The sequence below is a fragment of the Oncorhynchus nerka genome, linkage group LG27 (genome assembly GCF_034236695.1).
Source record: "Oncorhynchus nerka isolate Pitt River linkage group LG27, Oner_Uvic_2.0, whole genome shotgun sequence".
Classification (NCBI taxonomy): domain Eukaryota; kingdom Metazoa; phylum Chordata; class Actinopteri; order Salmoniformes; family Salmonidae; genus Oncorhynchus; species Oncorhynchus nerka.
The window spans coordinates 83,938,117-83,958,116 of NC_088422.1; the positions used below are offsets into that span (position 1 = coordinate 83,938,117).

At 47.9% G+C, this 20,000-nt stretch overlaps 1 protein-coding gene across 3 annotated transcripts in view; it reads left to right on the plus strand.

The window, feature by feature from the left end:
• fbn1 (fibrillin 1) overlaps positions 1-20,000 on the plus strand; it is a 183,306-nt gene that overhangs the window by 67,526 nt on the left and 95,780 nt on the right. For all 3 annotated transcript variants that reach the window (XM_065012133.1, XM_065012132.1, XM_065012131.1), the window contains exons 16-28: positions 2,086-2,208; positions 2,627-2,779; positions 4,238-4,291; positions 4,446-4,571; positions 4,699-4,824; positions 5,147-5,266; positions 5,386-5,523; positions 10,118-10,168; positions 11,360-11,485; positions 11,668-11,895; positions 14,518-14,643; positions 14,815-14,943; positions 19,342-19,467. In XM_065012133.1, coding sequence (XP_064868205.1) covers positions 2,086-2,208; positions 2,627-2,779; positions 4,238-4,291; positions 4,446-4,571; positions 4,699-4,824; positions 5,147-5,266; positions 5,386-5,523; positions 10,118-10,168; positions 11,360-11,485; positions 11,668-11,895; positions 14,518-14,643; positions 14,815-14,943; positions 19,342-19,467 — 1,626 coding nt within the window. The remainder of the gene's footprint in view (positions 1-2,085; positions 2,209-2,626; positions 2,780-4,237; positions 4,292-4,445; positions 4,572-4,698; positions 4,825-5,146; positions 5,267-5,385; positions 5,524-10,117; positions 10,169-11,359; positions 11,486-11,667; positions 11,896-14,517; positions 14,644-14,814; positions 14,944-19,341; positions 19,468-20,000) is intronic.

A 20,000-nucleotide genomic window follows, 5' to 3' on the forward strand; every position in this document is an offset into this window, starting at 1 on the left:
ATGTTTGGTAAACTCAGTGTACATTGACAACTTAACATTAGGAAGGTGTTCTTAATGTTTGGTAAACTCAGTGTACATTGACAACTTAATATTAGGAAGGTGTTCTTAATGTTTGGTAAACTCAGTGTACATTGACAGTTATCTTTAGACAGTAATAGCCTTAATGTAGGTCTAGTAAACCGTCTCATAGTGTTCCATTGTATCCTATCATAACCTTTGTTCCCCTGCTACCCCTACCCCCTTTCACCTGTCTCCCTTCCTGTCTCCCCTGTTCTCCCTTCCTGTCTCCCCTGTTCTCCTCCTGTCTCCTCTGTTCTCCCCTCCTGTCTCCTCTGTTCTCCCCTCCTGTCTCCTCTGTTCTCCCCTCCTGTCTCCTCTGTTCTCCCCTCCTGTCTCCTCTGTTCTCCCTTCCTGTCTCCCCTGTTCTCCCTTCCTGTCTCCCCTGTTCTCCTCCTGTCTCCTCTGTTCTCCCCTCCTGTCTCCTCTGTTCTCCCCTCCTGTCTCCCCTGTTCTCCCTTCCTGTCTCCCCTGTTCTCTTCCTGTCTCCCCTGTTCTCCCCTCCTGTCTCCTCTGTTCTCCCCTCCTGTCTCCTCTGTTCTCCCCTCCTGTCTCCCCTGTTCTCCTCCTGTCTCCTCTGTTCTCCTCCTGTCTCCTCTGTTCTCCCCTCCTGTCTCCTCTGTTCTCCCCTCTTGTCTCCTCTGTTCTCTCCTCCTGTCTCCTCTGTTCTCACCTCCTGTCTCCTCTGTTCTCCCCTCCTGTCTCCCCTGTTCTCCCCTCCTGTCTCCTCTGTTCTCCTCCTGTTTCCTCTGTTCTCCCCTCCTGTCTCCTCCGTTCTCCCCTCCTGTCTCCCCTGTTCTCCTCCTGTCTCCTCTGTTCTCCCCTCCTGTCTCCTCTGTTCTCCTCCTGTCTCCCCTGTTCTCCTCCTGTCTCCTCTGTTCTCCCCTCCTGTCTCCCCTGTTCTCCTCCTGTCTCCTCTGTTCTCCCCTCCTGTCTCCTCTGTTCTCCCCTCCTGTCTCCTCTGTTCTCCCCTCCTGTCTCCCCTGTTCTCCTCCTGTCTCCTCTGTTCTCCCCTCCTGTCTCCTCCGTTCTCCCCTCCTGTCTCCCCTGTTCTCCTCCTGTCTCCTCTGTTCTCCCCTCCTGTCGCCTCTGTTTTTCCCTCATGTCTCCCCTGTTCTCCTCCTGTCTCCCCTGTTCTCCTCCTGTCTCACCTGTTCTCCCCTCCTGTCTCCTCTGTTCTCCTCCTGTCTCCCCTGTTCTCCTCCTGTCTCCCCTGTTCTCCCCTCCTGTCTCCCCTGTTCTCCTTCTGTCTCCTCTGTTCTCCCCTCCTGTCTTCTCTGTTTTTCCCTCATGTCTCCTCTGTTTTCCCCTCATGTCTCCCCTGTTCTCCTCCTGTCTCCTCTGTTTTCCCCTCCTGTCTCCCCTGTTCTCCTCCCGTCTCCTCTGTTTTCCCCTTATGTCTCCCCTGTTCTCCTCCTGTCTCCCCTGTTCTCCTCCTGTCTCCCCTGTTCTCCTCCTGTCTCCTCTGTTTTCCCCTTATGTCTCCCCTGTTCTCCTCCCGTCTCCTCTGTTTTCCCCTTATGTCTCCCCTGTTCTCCTCCTGTCTCCCCTGTTCTCCCCTCCTGTCTCCCCTGTTCTCCTCCTGTCTCCTCTGTTCTCCCCTCCTATCTCCTCCGTTCTCCCCTCCTGTCTCCCCTGTTCTCCTTCTGTCTCCTCTGTTCTCCCCTCCTGTCTCCTCGGTTTTTCCCTCATGTCTCCTCTGTTTTCCCCTCATGTCTCCCCTGTTCTCCTCCTGTCTCCTCTGTTTTCCCCTCCTGTCTCCCCTGTTCTCCTCCCGTCTCCTCTGTTTTCCCCTTATGTCTCCCCTGTTCTCCTCCTGTCTCCTCTGTTTTCTCCTCCTGTCTCCCCTGTTCTCCTCCTGTCTCCCCTGTTCTCCTCCTGTCTCCCCTGTTCTCCTCCTGTCTCCTCTGTTTTCCCCTTATGTCTCCCCTGTTCTCCTCCCGTCTCCTCTGTTTTCCCCTTATGTCTCCCCTGTTCTCCTCCTGTCTCCCCTGTTCTCCCCTCCTGTCTCCTCTGTCTCTCTCCCAGACATTGATGAGTGTGAGACTCCAGGGATCTGTATGAACGGCCACTGTGTGAATACGGAGGGGTCCTTCAGGTGTGAGTGTATGGCTGGTCTGGCCGTGGGTCTGGATGGCCGCGTCTGTGTCGGTGAGTGTCTCCTCTCTAGAATCTAGAATCTGATCTATGATCAATCTATTATTGATTGATTGATTTGGTTTAATTAATCACAAATTCCCTTTTGGAACCCTTTTTTTCTAAGAGTGTGTGGTCATAGTATTGGTTTGGGACCATATTCCTGGTTTCACAATGTGAGTGGGCAGCCAGGAAGTGTACAGTTTGGGTCGACTGCATTCGTTCTGGATGATATCAGATCAGGGGAATACTGCAATCCCTTCGATACACAACCCTGTTTGTTTCACTGTTGTTTGTCTGAACGAGGGAGCGAGGGAGGGAGGGAGCGAGGGGGGAGGGAGGGAGGGAGGGAGGGAGGGAGGGAGGGAGGGAGGAAGGAGTGAGAGAAACAAGAAGAGATAGATTCATAGTTTTCTCTGTATCCTGATTCCAGACACACATATGCGCAGCACTTGTTATGGAGGATACAAGCGGGGACAGTGTGTGAAGCCATTCTTCGGAGCCGTGACCAAGTCAGAATGCTGCTGTGCCAGTGTGGAGTACGCCTTTGGAGAGTCCTGCCAACCATGCCCACCCCAAAACTCAGGTACACACACACGCACACGCACACACACACACACACACACACACACACACACACACACACACACACACACACACACACACACACACACACACACACACACACACACACACACACACACACACACACACACAGACACACACACACACATACACATACACACACACACAAAACTGGGTCTACATAGCCACCACTTATGCTGTTGTCCTGAGTGAAGTGAATGATGTGTTTTGGCATCCCAGCTAACGTTAGTAATACCACAGACCAGCTGATGTCCAACAGACAGAGCGATATGAGGGACACACACTCTTGAGGCATCAAGATGGAGTCTGCAGTTTGACATTCACTCTGTCTGAGTCATGATTACAGAGATTGATATTCACGGCTGTTCCGGCTATGACAAAGTAACAGCGTTACCATGCACTCATGTTCTATGGTTGGTGACTATAAACCATCCAACTCTTAATCTGATTCAATCCACAGAAACAGGAGATGTTGTCTTCATCTGCTGTGGCCTGTAATCTCTGACTGTCTGACTGTCTGACTCCAACGCCACTCCTCCACTCCTCCACCTCCACCCCCACTGCTCCACCTCCACTCCTCCACCCCCCTCCACCTCCACTCCTCCACCTCCACCCCCACTCCTTCACCTCCACTCCTCCACCCCCACTCCTCCACCTCCATTCCTCCACCCCCACCCTGCCACCCCCTCCACTCCTCCACCCCCACTCCTCCACTCTGCCACCCCCTCCACCCTCTCCCCCCACTCCTCCAGCCTGCCACCCCCTCCATCCCTCTCCCCCACTCCTCCACCTCCATTCCTCCACCCCCACCCTGCCACCCCCTCCACTCCTCCACCCTGCAACCTCCTGCACCCCTCTACCCCCACTCCTCCACCCTGCCACACCCCTCCACCCCTCTACCCCCACTCCTCCATCCCCCTCCACCCCACTCCTCCACCCCCACTCCTGCACCCCCTTTCCACACCCACTCCTACATTCTGCCACCCCCACTCCTCCACCCCCACTCCTCCACCCTGCCACCCCCTCCACTCCTCCACCCCCACTCCTCCATACTGCCACCCCCTCCACCCCTCCACCTCGCCACACATAATAACACTACAACCAGTCATTTCTCATTAGCTCTTCCTGTTAAAGTCTGTATCAAAAAGACGCCAAAGTTCCACCACATTAAGGGTTCATTTCATATATATCCAGACCAACTTAGAAAGCATGGAAACGGATAATAACATGGTATGAAATGACTTGCTCTGAGATCTCTGGATGTTGGCAAATGTGATGTTTTCACAAAACGCTGTTATTTCGTTTAGTAGTTTCACTAACCCCTCTGTGTGTGTGTGTGTGTGTGTGTGTGTGTGTGTGTGTGTGTGTGTGTGTGTGTGTGTGTGTGTGTGTGTGTGTGTGTGTGTGTGTTGTGTGGGTGTGTGTGTGTGTTTTGCAGCTGAGTTCCTGGCCCTGTGTAGTAACGGCCCCGGCACCACCAGCGATGGCAGAGGTAACGATCAAAAACAGAAGGAACCTTGTGTGCCTGTGTGTGTGTGTGTGTGTGTGTGTATCTCTCCCAGATATTAACCTTGTGTGCCTGTGTGTGTGCGTGTATCTCTCCCAGATATTAACCTTGTGTGCCTGTGTATGTGTATCTCTCCCAGATATCAATGAGTGTGCTCTGGACCCAGACATCTGTCAGAACGGTGTGTGTGAGAACATGCTGAGGACCTATAAGTGTAACTGTAACATGGGCTTTGAGGTGGACACCACTGGAAAACACTGTGTTGGTAAGTCCCATGAGTGTATCTTGAGACATACTGTAGATGAATGTATTAACCCTAGAGATCGTATTAAATGAGTTCTAAGATATCATTCTGTGGTATTACCTCCGTCTGTGTATCTGTCTCCTCTCAGACATAGATGAGTGTGCAGTGAACAGGTTACTGTGTGACAACGGCCTGTGCAGGAACACTCCAGGTAGTTTCACCTGCCTCTGTCCCACCGGCTTCCTGTTCCACGCTGAGACGGATGTCTGTGAAGGTGAGATACACTGGCCCAGACCAGTTACTGTCTGTCCGTCTGTCTGTCAGGGTTGGGTTTAATCACATTTAAAGTTCAGAGAATTGGAATTGGAATTTCAAGGTACTTCCGTAATTGTCTGGAATTGAAATGGAGTTGACCCCCAGCCCTGCTGTCGGTCTGTCACACAGAAGACGTGTTAGAAGCTTGTCAGGAGTAGAAAGAAAGACGTGGTAACACATCTTCCTGTAGATATTGATTTGTGGATGACTTTCTCCTCTAATTCATATAGATGTGTGTGTGTTTCTTGTCGATATTGATGAATATGTGTTGTCTCCTGCAGACATTGATGAGTGTGAGTCGAAGCCGTGTGTGAACGGGGACTGTAAGAACAGCCCGGGGTCCTACGTGTGTCTCTGCTCAGCAGGCAGCACGCTGGACGCCTCTGGAACACAGTGTATAGGTACGTGAGAGGATGTTACTTTTGACCAGAGGATTAGGGGACTACTATCTGAGGGGCTAAAATGGCAGCTATGAAATGTTGTGATGTTTATTAGTACAGTCCTCTCCCTGTCCCTGTAGAGACCAGTAAAGGCACATGTTGGCTGAAGGTGATTAACGGACGCTGTGAGATCAACATCAACGGAGCCACTCTGAAATCCCACTGCTGCTCCACACTGGGAGAGGCCTGGGGAAGTCCCTGTGCCAAGTGTGAACCAGGTTAGTGGGAACCTACAGAACTATATAGAACCATATGGAACATCTAGAATCTCTAGAACTTATAGAACCTATTTAACCTGTAGCCCTTCTCTGGGGAGAGGCCTGGGGAAGTCCCTGTGCCAAGTGTGAACCAGGTTAGTGGGAACCTACAGAACTATATAGAACCATATGGAACATCTAGAATCTCTAGAACTTATAGAACCTATTTAACCTGTAGCCCTTCTCTGGGGAGAGGCCTGGGGAAGTCCCTGTGCCAAGTGTGAACCAGGTTAGTGGGAACCTACAGAACTATATAGAACCATATGGAACATCTAGAATCTCTAGAACTTATAGAACCTATTTAACCTGTAGCCCTTCTCTGGGGAGAGGCCTGGGGAAGTCCCTGTGCCAAGTGTGAACCAGGTTAGTGGGAACCTACAGAACTATATAGAACCATATGGAACATCTAGAATCTCTAGAACTTATAGAACCTATTTAACCTGTAGCCCTTCTCTGGGGAGAGGCCTGGGGAAGTCCCTGTGCCAAGTGTGAACCAGGTTAGTGGGAACCTACAGAACTATATAGAACCATATGGAACATCTAGAATCTCTAGAACTTATAGAACCTATTTAACCTGTAGCCCTTCTCTGGGGAGAGGCCTGGGGAAGTCCCTGTGCCAAGTGTGAACCAGGTTAGTGGGAACCTACAGAACTATATAGAACCATATGGAACATCTAGAATCTCTAGAACTTATAGAACCTATTTAACCTGTAGCCCTTCTCTGGGGAGAGGCCTGGGGAAGAACCTGTGCCAAGTGTGAACCAGGTTAGTGGGAACCTACAGAACCATATAGAGCCATATGGAACATCTAGAACTTATAGAACCTATTTAACCTGTAGCCCTTCTCTGGGGAGAGGCCTGGGGAAGTCCCTGTGCCAATTGTGAACCAGGTTAGTGGGAACCTACAGAACCATATATAACCATATGGAACTTCTAGAATCTCTAGAACTTATAGAACCTATTTAACCTGTAGCCCTTCTCTGGGGAGAGGCCTGGGGAGGAACATGTGCCTAGTGTGAACCAGGTGAGAATTAGAACCTGTACTGTAGCTAGGTGAGGGTTAGAACCTGTACTGTAGCTAGGTGAGGGTTAGAACCTGTACTGTAGCTAGGTGAGAATTAGAACCTGTACTGTAGCTAGGTGAGGGTTAGAACCTGTACTGTAGCTAGGTGAGGGTTAGAACCTGTACTGTAGCTAGGTGAGAATTAGAACCTGTACTGTAGCTAGGTGAGAATTAGAACCTGTACTGTAGCTAGGTGAGAATTAGAACCTGTACTGTAGCTAGGTGAGAATTAGAACCTGTACTGTAGCTAGGTGAGGGTTAGAACCTGTACTGTAGCTAGGTGAGGGTTAGAACCTGTACTGTAGCTAGGTGAGGGTTAGAACCTGTACTGTAGCTAGGTGAGAATTAGAACCTGTACTGTAGCTAGGTGAGGGTTAGAACCTGTACTGTAGCTAGGTGAGGGTTAGAACCTGTACTGTAGCTAGGTGAAAATTAGAACCTGTACTGTAGCTAGGTGAGAATTAGAACCTGTACTGTAGCTAGGTGAGAATTAGAACCTGTACTGTAGCTAGGTGAGAATTAGAACCTGTACTGTAGCTAGGTGAGGGTTAGAACCTGTACTGTAGCTAGGTGAGGGTTAGAACCTGTACTGTAGCTAGGTGAGAATTAGAACCTGTACTGTAGCTAGGTGAGGGTTAGAACCTGTACTGTAGCTAGGTGAGAATTAGAACCTGTACTGTAGCTAGGTGAGAATTAGAACCTGTACTGTAGCTAGGTGATAATTAGAACCTGTACTGTAGCTAGGTGAGAATTAGAACCTGTACTGTAGCTAGGTGAGAATTAGAACCTGTACTGTAGCTAGGTGAGGGTTAGAACCTGTACTGTAGCTAGGTGAGAATTAGAACCTGTACTGTAGCTAGGTGAGAATTAGAACCTGTACTGTAGCTAGGTGAGGGTTAGAACCTGTACTGTAGCTAGGTGAGAATTAGAACCTGTACTGTAGCTAGGTGAGGGTTAGAACCTGTACTGTAGCTAGGTGAGAATTAGAACCTGTACTGTAGCTAGGTGATAATTAGAACCTGTACTGTAGCTAGGTGAGAATTAGAACCTGTACTGGAGCTAGGTAGAAATACAACCTGTAGTGTAGCTAGGTAGAATTATAACCTGTACTGGAGCTAGGTAGAAATACAACCTGTAGTGTAGCTAGGTAGAATTAGAACCTGTACTGGAGCTAGGTAGAAATACAACCTGTACGGTAGCTAGGTAGAAATACAACCTGTACTGGAGCTAGGTAGAATTAGAACCTGTACTGGAGCTAGGTAGAAATACAACCTGTAGTATAGCTAGGTAGAATTAGAACCTGTACTGGAGCTAGGTAGAAATACAACCTGTAGTGTAGCTAGGTAGAATTAGAACCTGTACTGGAGCTAGGTAGAAATACAACCTGTAGTGTAGCTAGGTAGAATTAGAACCTGTAATGGAGCTAGGTAGAAATACAACCTGTAGTATAGCTAGGTAGAATTAGAACCTGTACTGGAGCTAGGTAGAAATACAACCTGTAGTGTAGCTAGGTAGAATTAGAACCTGTACTGTAGCTAGGTAGAAATACAATCTGTACTGGAGCTAGGTAGAAATACAACCTGTACTGGAGCTAGGTAGAAATACAACCTGTAGTGTAGCTAGGTAGAATTAGAACCTGTACGGTAGCTAGGTAGAAATACAACCTGTACGGTAGCTAGGTAGAATTACAACCTGTACTTTAGCTAGGTAGAAATAGAACCTGTACTGGAGCTAGGTAGAATTAGAACCTGTACTGGAGCTAGGTAGAATTACAACCTGTACTGGAGCTAGGTAGAAATACAACCTGTAGTGTAGCTAGGTAGAATTACAACCTGTACTGGAGATAGGTAGAAATACAACCTGTAATGTAGCTAGGTAGAAATACAACCTGTAGTGGAGCTAGGTAGAATTAGAACCTGTACTGTAGCTAGGTAGAAATACAACCTGTAGTGTAGCTAGGTAGAATTATAACCTGTACGGTAGCTAGGTAGAAATACAACCTGTACGGTAGCTAGGTAGAATTACAACCTGTACTGTAGCTAGGTAGAAATACAACCTGTAGTGTAGCTAGGTAGAATTAGAACCTGTACGGTAGCTAGGTAGAAATACAACCTGTAGTATAGCTAGGTAGAATTAGAACCTGTACTGTAGCTAGGTAGAAATACAACCTGTAGTATAGCTAGGTAGAATTAGAACCTGTACTGTAGCTAGGTAGAAATACAACCTGTAGTGTAGCTAGGTAGAATTAGAACCTGTACTGGAGCTAGGTAGAAATACAACCTGTAGTGTAGCTAGGTAGAATTATAACCTGTACGGTAGCTAGGTAGAAATACAACCTGTACGGTAGCTAGGTAGAATTACAACCTGTACTGTAGCTAGGTAGAAATACAACCTGTAGTGTAGCTAGGTAGAATTAGAACCTGTACGGTAGCTAGGTAGAAATACAACCTGTAGTATAGCTAAGTAGAATTAGAACCTGTACTGTAGCTAGGTAGAAATACAACCTGTAGTATAGCTAGGTAGAATTAGAACCTGTACTGTAGCTAGGTAGAAATACAACCTGTAGTGTAGCTAGGTAGAAATACAACCTGTAGTATAGCTAGGTAGAATTAGAACCTGTACTGTAGCTAGGTAGAAATACAACCTGTAGTATAGCTAGGTAGAATTAGAACCTGTACGGTAGCTAGGTAGAAATACAACCTGTAGTATAGCTAGGTAGAATTAGAACCTGTACTGTAGCTAGGTAGAAATACAACCTGTAGTATAGCTAGGTAGAATTAGAACCTGTACTGTAGCTAGGTAGAAATACAACCTGTAGTGTAGCTAGGTAGAAATACAACCTGTAGTATAGCTAGGTAGAATTAGAACCTGTACTGGAGCTAGGTAGAAATACAACCTGTAGTGTAGCTAGGTAGAATTAGAACCTGTACGGTAGCTAGGTAGAAATACAACCTGTACGGTAGCTAGGTAGAATTACAACCTGTACGGTAGCTAGGTAGAAATACAACCTGTAGTATAGCTAGGTAGAATTAGAACCTGTACTGTAGCTAGGTAGAAATACAACCTGTAGTGTAGCTAGGTAGAATTAGAACCTGTACGGTAGCTAGGTAGAAATACAACCTGTACGGTAGCTAGGTAGAATTACAACCTGTACGGTAGCTAGGTAGAAATACAACCTGTAGTATAGCTAGGTAGAATTAGAACCTGTACTGTAGCTAGGTAGAAATACAACCTGTAGTGTAGCTAGGTAGAATTAGAACCTGTACGGTAGCTAGGTAGAAATACAACCTGTACGGTAGCTAGGTAGAATTACAACCTGTACTGTAGCTAGGCCTCTGTACCAAGTGTGAATGAGCCTATAACTGGGGCCAGGAGTTTTTCCCGGTCAGGTCATGACCAGATCTATTACACATGAAAGCCTTTAGGTCAGGGTCTCACATAATGTGGAGGTATTTTAATATGGCTTGTTCTCTCTTCCTCCTTCTCTTTCAGATCATTTCTGCACTAAGGGTTATGCTAGAGTCAGAGGGACCATCTGTGAAGGTAATGCCACCTGGAGAAGGACTCCGACAAGACACATCTTTCACTGAGCAAATACACACATTCCCGCCAATCCAGTGTTGGATTTGAAAAACGGGTTATAATGCAGTTTGTTGCATTGATTGTTTGCGTTGGCATGTATCAAATGACGCTTTATTCACACAGCACATTTCAGACATGGATTGCAACACAATGTTCTTCACAAGACAAAACAAATAACAAACTATGAAAATAAAAACGGAAATATTTACTACACAACAAACATAAGAGGATCAAAAAGTAAAGAATAACAATAAAAAGTGAAAAGCACCCTAAGGAATAGCAAAGATAAAAATGTGTGTTTAAAAAGATGTCTACAGTTTGGGCTCCCCTCAGGTTCTCTGGCAGGCTAATCCAGAAACTGGGGGATAATAACTAAATGCTGCCTCTCCATGCCCCTCTTGGTCCTAGGCTTTGGGATAGTTAAAAGGCCTCTGCCAAAGAACCGGAGGGACCTACTGGGTACATAACTTAAAAGCATGTCTGACATGTATTGGGGTGCACAATCGTGGATTGATTTATAAACCAATAGAAGAATCTTAAAATGAATTATATTACTCACAGGCAGCCAGTGCAGAGACCTTAAAACCGGTGTAATGTGTGTTCTCCGTCTGGTCTTGGTCAGTACCCGTGCTGCAGCATTCTGTATGTTTTGCAGTTGACCAATGGCTTTCTTGGGTAGACCAGAAAGGAGAGCATTACAGTAGTCAAGCCTGCTTGTAATAAAAGCATGGATGAGTCTCTGTATCAGCCTGAGAGAGAAACGACGGCATCTTGGCAATGTTCCTCTGGTGGTTTAAAGCTATTTTGGTCACATTCCCAGTATGTGATTCGAAATTGAGTTCAGAATCTAAAATAACCCCTAGATTTTTTACCTGGTCTTTCTAATTGTCTTGTTGGATAAAGTATATAGAGCTCAAAACATTCATAAATGCAATGGCCTTGGAGTCAGTCTCTTTGTCAACATGAATATTAAAATCACCCAACGCAATGATTTTATCATAGTTCTCATGGACAATAAATAGTTCTGTTAGTTGACTTAACGTTGTATTATTCTGTTGTTGATAACAGGCTCTAGTATGTGTGTCTGTTGTGTTTCTAGTGTTGTGATGTTGTTAATGGAGTCTAAGTTGTGTGTTCTTTCTCCACCTGTAGATGTTAATGAGTGTGAGGTGTTTCCGGGGGTGTGTATCAATGGGAAGTGTGTGAACACCGTGGGTTCCTTCATCTGCCAGTGTCCCTCTGGGATGACCGTCGACGCCACCGGACGAACATGTATAGGTGGGTACTGTAGTCCACAAGCACTACGCTAATGGGTACTGTAGTCCATTACACTGTTGTGTACTCCACAATAATTATACGATTCAAAATGGGGTCATTGCCTTTCATTTCCGGATGTACTACATTTTGTTAAACTGATTATCCTTTACGGTGTTTTGTTATCGTATGTTTCCCCCCTGCAGACCTGCGTACAGAGCAGTGTTATCTGAGCCACGAGGATGAGCGTTGTGGAGCCCCTATCCCGGGTCGTCACCGTGTGGACGCGTGCTGCTGCTCGGTGGGTGTGGCCTGGGGCCCGGAATGTGACGAGTGTCCGGAGAAAGGCTCTCAGGAGTACAGCCAGCTCTGTCCCAGGGGACCCGGCTTCGCAAACAGAGGAGACTTCATTAATGGACGGCCCTTCCTCAAAGGTTGGCCGGATACGTTCCATTTCAAACCTAGTCCCTTCCCCTACCTTCTATATTCCTTCAGGTACTTCCTCAAGGGGGCATACAATGCAAATAGTACGGGTAGCCATTTGATTACCTGTTCAGGAGTCTTATGGCTTGGGGGTATAAACTGTTAAGTAGAGAGAACAGTCTATGACTGGGGTAGCTGGGGTCTTTGACTATTTTTAGGGCCTTCCTCTGACACAGCTTGGTGTAGAGGTCCTGGATGGCAGGCAGTTTAGCACCAGTGATGTACTGGGCCGTACGCACTACCCTTGCGGTCAGAGGCCGAGCAATTGCCGTACCAGGCAGTGATGCAACCAGTCAGGATGCTCTCGATGTTGCAGCTGCAGAACCTTTTGAGGATCTCAGGACCCATGCCAAATCCTTTTAGTTTCCTGAGGGGGAATAGGCTTTGTTATGCCCTCTTCACGACTGTCTTGGTCTGTTTGGACCATTCTAGTTTGTTGTTGATGTGGACACCAAGGAACTTGAAGCTCTCAACCTGCTCCACTAGAGTCCCGTCGATGAGAACGGGGGTGTGCTCGGCCCTCCTTTTCCTGTAGTCCACAATAATCTCCTTAGTCTTGGTTACGTTGAGGGATAGGTTGTTATTCTGGCACCACCCGGCCAGGTCTCTGACCTCCTCCCTATAGGCTGTCTCGTCGTTGTTGGTGATCAGGCCTACCACTTTTGTGTCATCTGCAAACTTAATGATGGTGTTGGAGTCGTGCCTTGCCATACAGTCGTGGGTGAACAGGGAGTACAGGAGGGGACTGAGCACGCACCCTTGGAGAGCTCCAGTGTTGAGGATCAGCGTGGCAGATGTGTTGCTACCTTCCCTCACCACCTGGGGGCGGCCCGTCAGGAAGTCCAGGATCCAGTTGCAGAGGGAGGTGTTTAGTCCCAGGACTCTTAGCTTAGTGATGAGCTTTGAGGGTACCATAGTGTTGAACGCTGAGCTGTAGTCAATGAATAGCATTCTCACATAGGGGTTCCTTTTGTCCAGGTGGGAAAGGGCAGTGTAGAGTGCAATAGAGATTGCATCATCTGTGGATCTGTTTGGGCGGTATGCAAATTGGAGTGGGTCTAGGGTTTCTGGGATAATTGTGTTGATGTGAGCCATTACCAACCTTTCAAAGCACTTGGCTACGGACGTGAGTGCTACGGGTCTGTAGTCATTTAGGCATGTTGCCTTTGTGTTCTTGGGCACATGAACTATGGTGGTCTGCTTGAACATGTTGGTATTACAGACTCAGTCAGGGACATGTTGAAAATGTCAGTGAAGACACCTGCCAGTTGGTCAGCACATGCCCAGAGCACACGTCCTGGTAATCCATCTGGCTCCGCAGCCTTGTGTATGTTGACCTGTTTAAAGGTCTTGCTCACATCGGCTACGGAGAGCGTGATCACACAGTCGTCCGGAACAGCTGATGCTCTCATGCATGCCTCAGTGTTGCTTGCCTCGAAGCGAGCATAGACGTGATTTAGCTCGTCTGGTAGGCTCGTGTCACTGGGCAGCTCGCGGCTGTGCTTCCCTTTGTAGTCTGTATTAGTTTGCAGGCCCTGCCACATAAGACAAGCGTCGGAGCCAGTATAGTATGATTTAATCTTATCCCTGTATTGATGCTTTGCCTATTTGATGGTTCGTCGCAGGGCATTCTTGTAAGCTTCCGGGTTAGAGTCCCATACCTTGAAAGCGGCAGCTCTACCATTTAGCTCAGTGCGAAGGTTGCCTGTAATCCATGGCTTCTGGTTGGGGTATGTACGTACAGTCACTGGGGACGACGTCCTCGATGCACTTATTGATGAAGCCAGTGACTGATGTGGTGTGCCCCTCAATGCCATTGGAAGAATCCCGGAACATGTTCCAGTCTGTGATAGCAAAACAGTCCTGTAGTTTAGCATCTGCTTCATCTGACCACTTTTTTTTATAGACTGAGTCACTGGTGTTACCTGCTTTAATGTTTGCTTGTAAGCAGGAATCAGGAGGATAGAGTTGTGGTCGGATTTAGCAATTGGAGGGCGAGGGAGAGCTTTGTACGTGTCTCTGTGTGTGGAGTACAGGTGATCTGGAATTGTTTTCCCTCTGGTTGCACATTTAACATGTTGATGTAAATTTGGTAGAAGTGATTTCAGTTTCTCTGCATTAAAGTCTCCGGCCACTAGGAGCGCCGCCTCTGGGTGAGTGGTTTCCTGTTTGCTTATTTCCTTATACAGCTGACTGAGTGTGGTCTTAGTGCCAGCATCTGTCTGTTGTGGTAAATAGTCAGCCACCAAAAGTATCGCTGAAAACTCTCTAGGCAAGTAGTGTGGCCTGCAATTTATCACAATATACTCTACTTCAGGCGAGCAAAATCTAGGGGAAATGACAACAAAATAACAGGTGAGCAAACTCAAAAACCTGCTGTAACCTCTCTCTCTCTCTCTCTCTCTCTCTCTCTCTCTCTCTCTCTCTCTCTCTCTCTCAATTCGATTCAAATGGCTTTATTGCTATGGGAAACATATGTTTACATTGCCAAAGCAAGTAAAATATATAATAAGTCCTTCTCTCTCTATCTCTCTCTCTATCCCTCCATCCCTCCTTACCTCCCTCTTTCTTAGATATAAACGAGTGTAAGATGATCCACAGCTTGTGCTCCAATGGGAAGTGTAGGAACACCATCGGTAGTTTCCGTTGTCGCTGTGACAACGGCTTCGCTCTGGACTCTGATGAGAGGAACTGTACAGGTCAGTCTACAGCTCATACAGAGCATACATCTAGAGCTCCGTCTAAAACTTTCAGACACACAAGATAGTATATGTCAAAACAGCGCGTCAGAAATACTACATTACTCACAATGCAATGTCTCTTAATGTGTTTTTGGAAACTAACTGTGATGTGGGTGTTTCTCCTTCCAGACATCGATGAATGCCGTATCTCTCCAGACCTGTGTGGTCAGGGCACGTGTGTGAACACAGGTGGGGACTTCGAGTGCGAATGTTTTGAAGGTTACGAGAGCGGCTTCATGATGATGAAAAACTGCATGGGTGAGTAGAGGACCTAAACACACCTGAACACACCTGGACACACCTGCACACACCTTAACACACCTGGACACACCGGGACATACCTGGACACACCTGCACACACCTTAACACACCTGGACACACCTGCACACACCTGGACACACCTGCACACACCTGGACACACCTGCACACACCTAAACACACCTGAACACACCGGGACATACCTGGACACACCGGGACATACCTGGACACACCTGCACACACCTTAACACACCTGGACACACCTGCACACACCTGGACACACCTGCACACACCTGGACACACTTGCACACACCTGCATACACCTGGACACACCTGCACACACCTGGACACACTTGCACACACCTGCACACACCTGGACACACCTGCACACACCTGGACACACTTGCACACACCTGCATACACCTGGACACACCTGCACACACCTGGACACACCTGCACACACCTGGACACACTTGCACACACCTGCACACACCTGCACACACCTGGACACACCTGCACACACCTGGACACACTTGCACACACCTGCATACACCTTAACACACCTGGATACACCTTAACACACTTGCACACACCTGGATACACCTTAACACACTTGCACACACCTTAACACACCTGCACACACCTTAACACACCTGGACACACCTGCACACACCTGGACACACCTGCATACACCTTAACACACCTGGACACACCTGCACACACCTGGACACACCTGCACACACCTGGACACACTTGCACACACCTGCATACACCTTAACACACCTGGATACACCTTAACACACGTGCACACACCTGGATACACCTTAACACACTTGCACACACCTTAACACACCTGCACACACTTGCACACACCTTAACACACCTGGATACACCTTAACACACTTGCACACACCTGGATACACCTTAACACACTTGCACATACCTTAACACACCTGCACACACCTTAACACACCTGGACACACCTGCACACACCTGGACACACCTGCATACACCTTAACACACCTGGACACACCTGCACACACCTGGACACACCTGCACACACCTGGACACACTTGCACACACCTGCATACACCTTAACACACCTGGATACACCTTAACACACTTGCACACACCTGGATACACCTGCATACACCTGGACACACCTGCACACACTTTCACACACCTTAACACACCTGGATACACCTTAACACACCTGGATACACCTTAACACACCTGCACACACCTGGACACACCTGCACACACCTGGACACACTTGCACACACCTGCATACACCTTAACACACCTGGACACACCTGCACACACCTGGACACACTTGCACACACCTGCATACACCTGGACACACCTGCACACACCTGGACACACTTGCACACACCTGCACACACCTGGACACACCTGCACACACCTGGACACACTTGCACACACCTGCATACACCTGGACACACCTGCACACACCTGGACACACCTGCACACACCTGGACACACTTGCACACACCTGCACACACCTGGACACACCTGCACACACCTGGACACACTTGCACACACCTGCATACACCTTAACACACCTGGATACACCTTAACACACTTGCACACACCTGGATACACCTTAACACACTTGCACACACCTTAACACACCTGCACACACCTTAACACACCTGGACACACCTGCACACACCTGGACACACCTGCATACACCTTAACACACCTGGACACACCTGCACACACCTGCACACACCTGGACACACTTGCACACACCTGCATACACCTTAACACACCTGGATACACCTTAACACACGTGCACACACCTGGATACACCTTAACACACTTGCACACACCTTAACACACCTGCACACACCTTAACACACCTGGACACACCTGCACACACCTGGACACACCTGCATACACCTGGACACACCTGCACACACTTTCACACACCTTAACACACCCGGATACACCTTAACACACCTGGATACACCTTAACACACCTGCACACACCTGGACACACCTGCACACACCTGGACACACTTGCACACACCTGCATACACCTTAACACACCTGGACACACCTGCACACACCTGGACACACTTGCACACACCTGCATACACCTGGACACACCTGCACACACCTGGACACACCTGCACACACCTGGACACACTTGCACACACCTGCACACACCTGGACACACCTGCACACACCTGGACACACTTGCACACACCTGCATACACCTGGACACACCTGCACACACCTGGACACACCTGCACACACCTGGACACACTTGCACACACCTGCACACACCTGGACACACCTGCACACACCTGGACACACTTGCACACACCTGCATACACCTTAACACACCTGGATACACCTTAACACACTTGCACACACCTTAACACACCTGCACACACCTTAACACACCTGGACACACCTGCACACACCTGGACACACCTGCATACACCTTAACACACCTGGACACACCTGCACACACCTGGACACACCTGCACACACCTGGACACACTTGCACACACCTGCATACACCTTAACACACCTGGACACACCTGCACACACCTGGACACACCTGCATACACCTGGACACAACTGCACACACTTTCACACACCTTAACACACCCGGATACACCTTAACACACCTGGATACACCTTAACACACCTGCACACACTTGCACACACCTTAACACACCTGGATACACCTTAACACACTTGCACACACCTGGATACACCTTAACACACTTGCACATACCTTAACACACCTGCACACACCTTAACACACCTGGACACACCTGCACACACCTGGACACACCTGCATACACCTTAACACACCTGGACACACCTGCACACACCTGGACACACCTGCACACACCTGGACACACTTGCACACACCTGCATACACCTTAACACACCTGGATACACCTTAACACACTTGCACACACCTGGATACACCTGCATACACCTGGACACACCTGCACACACTTTCACACACCTTAACACACCCGGATACACCTTAACACACCTGGATACACCTTAACACACCTGCACACACTTGCACACACCTTAACACACCTGGATACACCTTAACACACCTGCACACACCTGGACACACCTGCACACATCTGGATACACCTTAACACACCTGCACACACCTTAACACACCTGCACACATCTGGATACACCTTAACACACCTGCACACACTTGGACACGCCTGCACACACCTTAACACACCTGCACACACCTGGACACAACTGAACACACCTTAACACAGCTGGACACACCTGGACAGATCTGAACACACCTGAACACAACCGAACACACCTGGACACATCTGGACAGAGCTGAACACATCTGGACACATCTGGACAGAGCTGAACACATCTGGACACATTTGGACAGAGCTGAACACATCTGGACACATCTGGACAGAGCTGAACACATCTTGGCAGAGCTGAACACATCTGGACACATCTGGACAGCTGTCCCATCCCAGTACTAGATTCTACCTCTATCAGTACTGTATTGTGGAGTACATGACAGATGAAAACATATTCAGTCTATAATAACATAATAACACATAAGGAAACTTCATCTCCATAGTAACTCCATCTCCATAGTAATTCCATCTCCATAGTAACTCCTTCTCCAACTCTGCCACAGGCCCTTAAAATGCTCTATGAAGTGGATCAGGGCAGGGGAGTCCTGCCATGCTGACATCCTGTTACAGACCCAGTACTCAAGCACAGTGTGCGTGCGTGCGTGTGTGCGTGTGTGTGTGTGTGTGTGTGTGTGTGTGTGTGTGTATGTGTGTGTGTGTGTGTGCAAGGAAGAGAGGGTGATTCGCTCCCCAGGCCTGTGCTGTGTGCGTGTTACAGCCTTTATGGGAATACCAGCCATACATTTAGAGCACGCTCAGATCACTCCCTATACTCTCAACCCACAGTACCATTTTTCTCTGGATAATTGTATTTTACTGCTTGATTTACACACACACACACTCCAGCATCCAGACGGTTTTATATGCAATTACTGGTCATAATGTCCTGACATCTGTGAAAATGTTTCATGTTCAATGGTTTATTTCTCTATTTATGAATGTAATTGCCATGGCTTGGCTTTGAACACATTCCTGACTGAGTGAAATTATATTTATTATTCCCACTAAGTAGTAATGACTACAGATGAGAAAATATGGATAAATAGTCTGACGTATGTGACTCTCGCTCTCTCTGTCTTTCTTTCTTTCTTTCTCTCTGTCTATGTGTGTGTGTGTGTGTGTGTGTGTGTGTGTGTGTGTGTGTGTGTGTGTGTGTGTGTGTGTGTGTGTGTGTGTGTGTGTGTTTGTCTCTCTCTCACTCTGTGTTCTCTCCTCCCAGACATTGATGAGTGTGAGCGGAACCCTCTGCTGTGTCGCGGTGGTGAGTGTGTGAACAACGAGGGCAGCTTCCAGTGTTTGTGTCCCGACGGACATGAGATTGCCCCCGACGGATCCGCCTGTCTCGGTGAGTGATGAGGTCATCAGTGTGAGACCCTTTTTTGGTTCCAGGTAGAACCCTTTTGGTTTCGGGTAAAACCCTTTCAACCAGGGACAGCTGAAGAACCCGAAAGCCTTTTATTAAGAGTGTCGGCTGCCTTAAAACTAGGACACATCAATGAAATAGTGTGGTGACTGAGAGAACTTGAGTTGATTTAATGGCAACAAATACAAAAAGAAAATGTTAGATTTGTGTGCAGATTTTTCCATTGACAGGGGTATAATCCTATCAGAATGTCCCTGGGGTTATATTATTTTAAACAGCACATCCGGTTTGAACAGGAATACCGGGATGCCCGGTAATTTCTTGACATTTTCTCAGGAAGAAAAATGTGTAGATTCTCTGGAAAATATGAAACCCTAGTGTGTGTGTGTGTGTGTGTCTCTCGGTGTGTGTGGGCTAAATGGCTGGATGTGTATATGAATCTATGGGATGTATTGTGGTGATAGATGGCTGATAGCTAGGTATGTAGAGTGGGACTGGTTCTATGACCTTCTGGA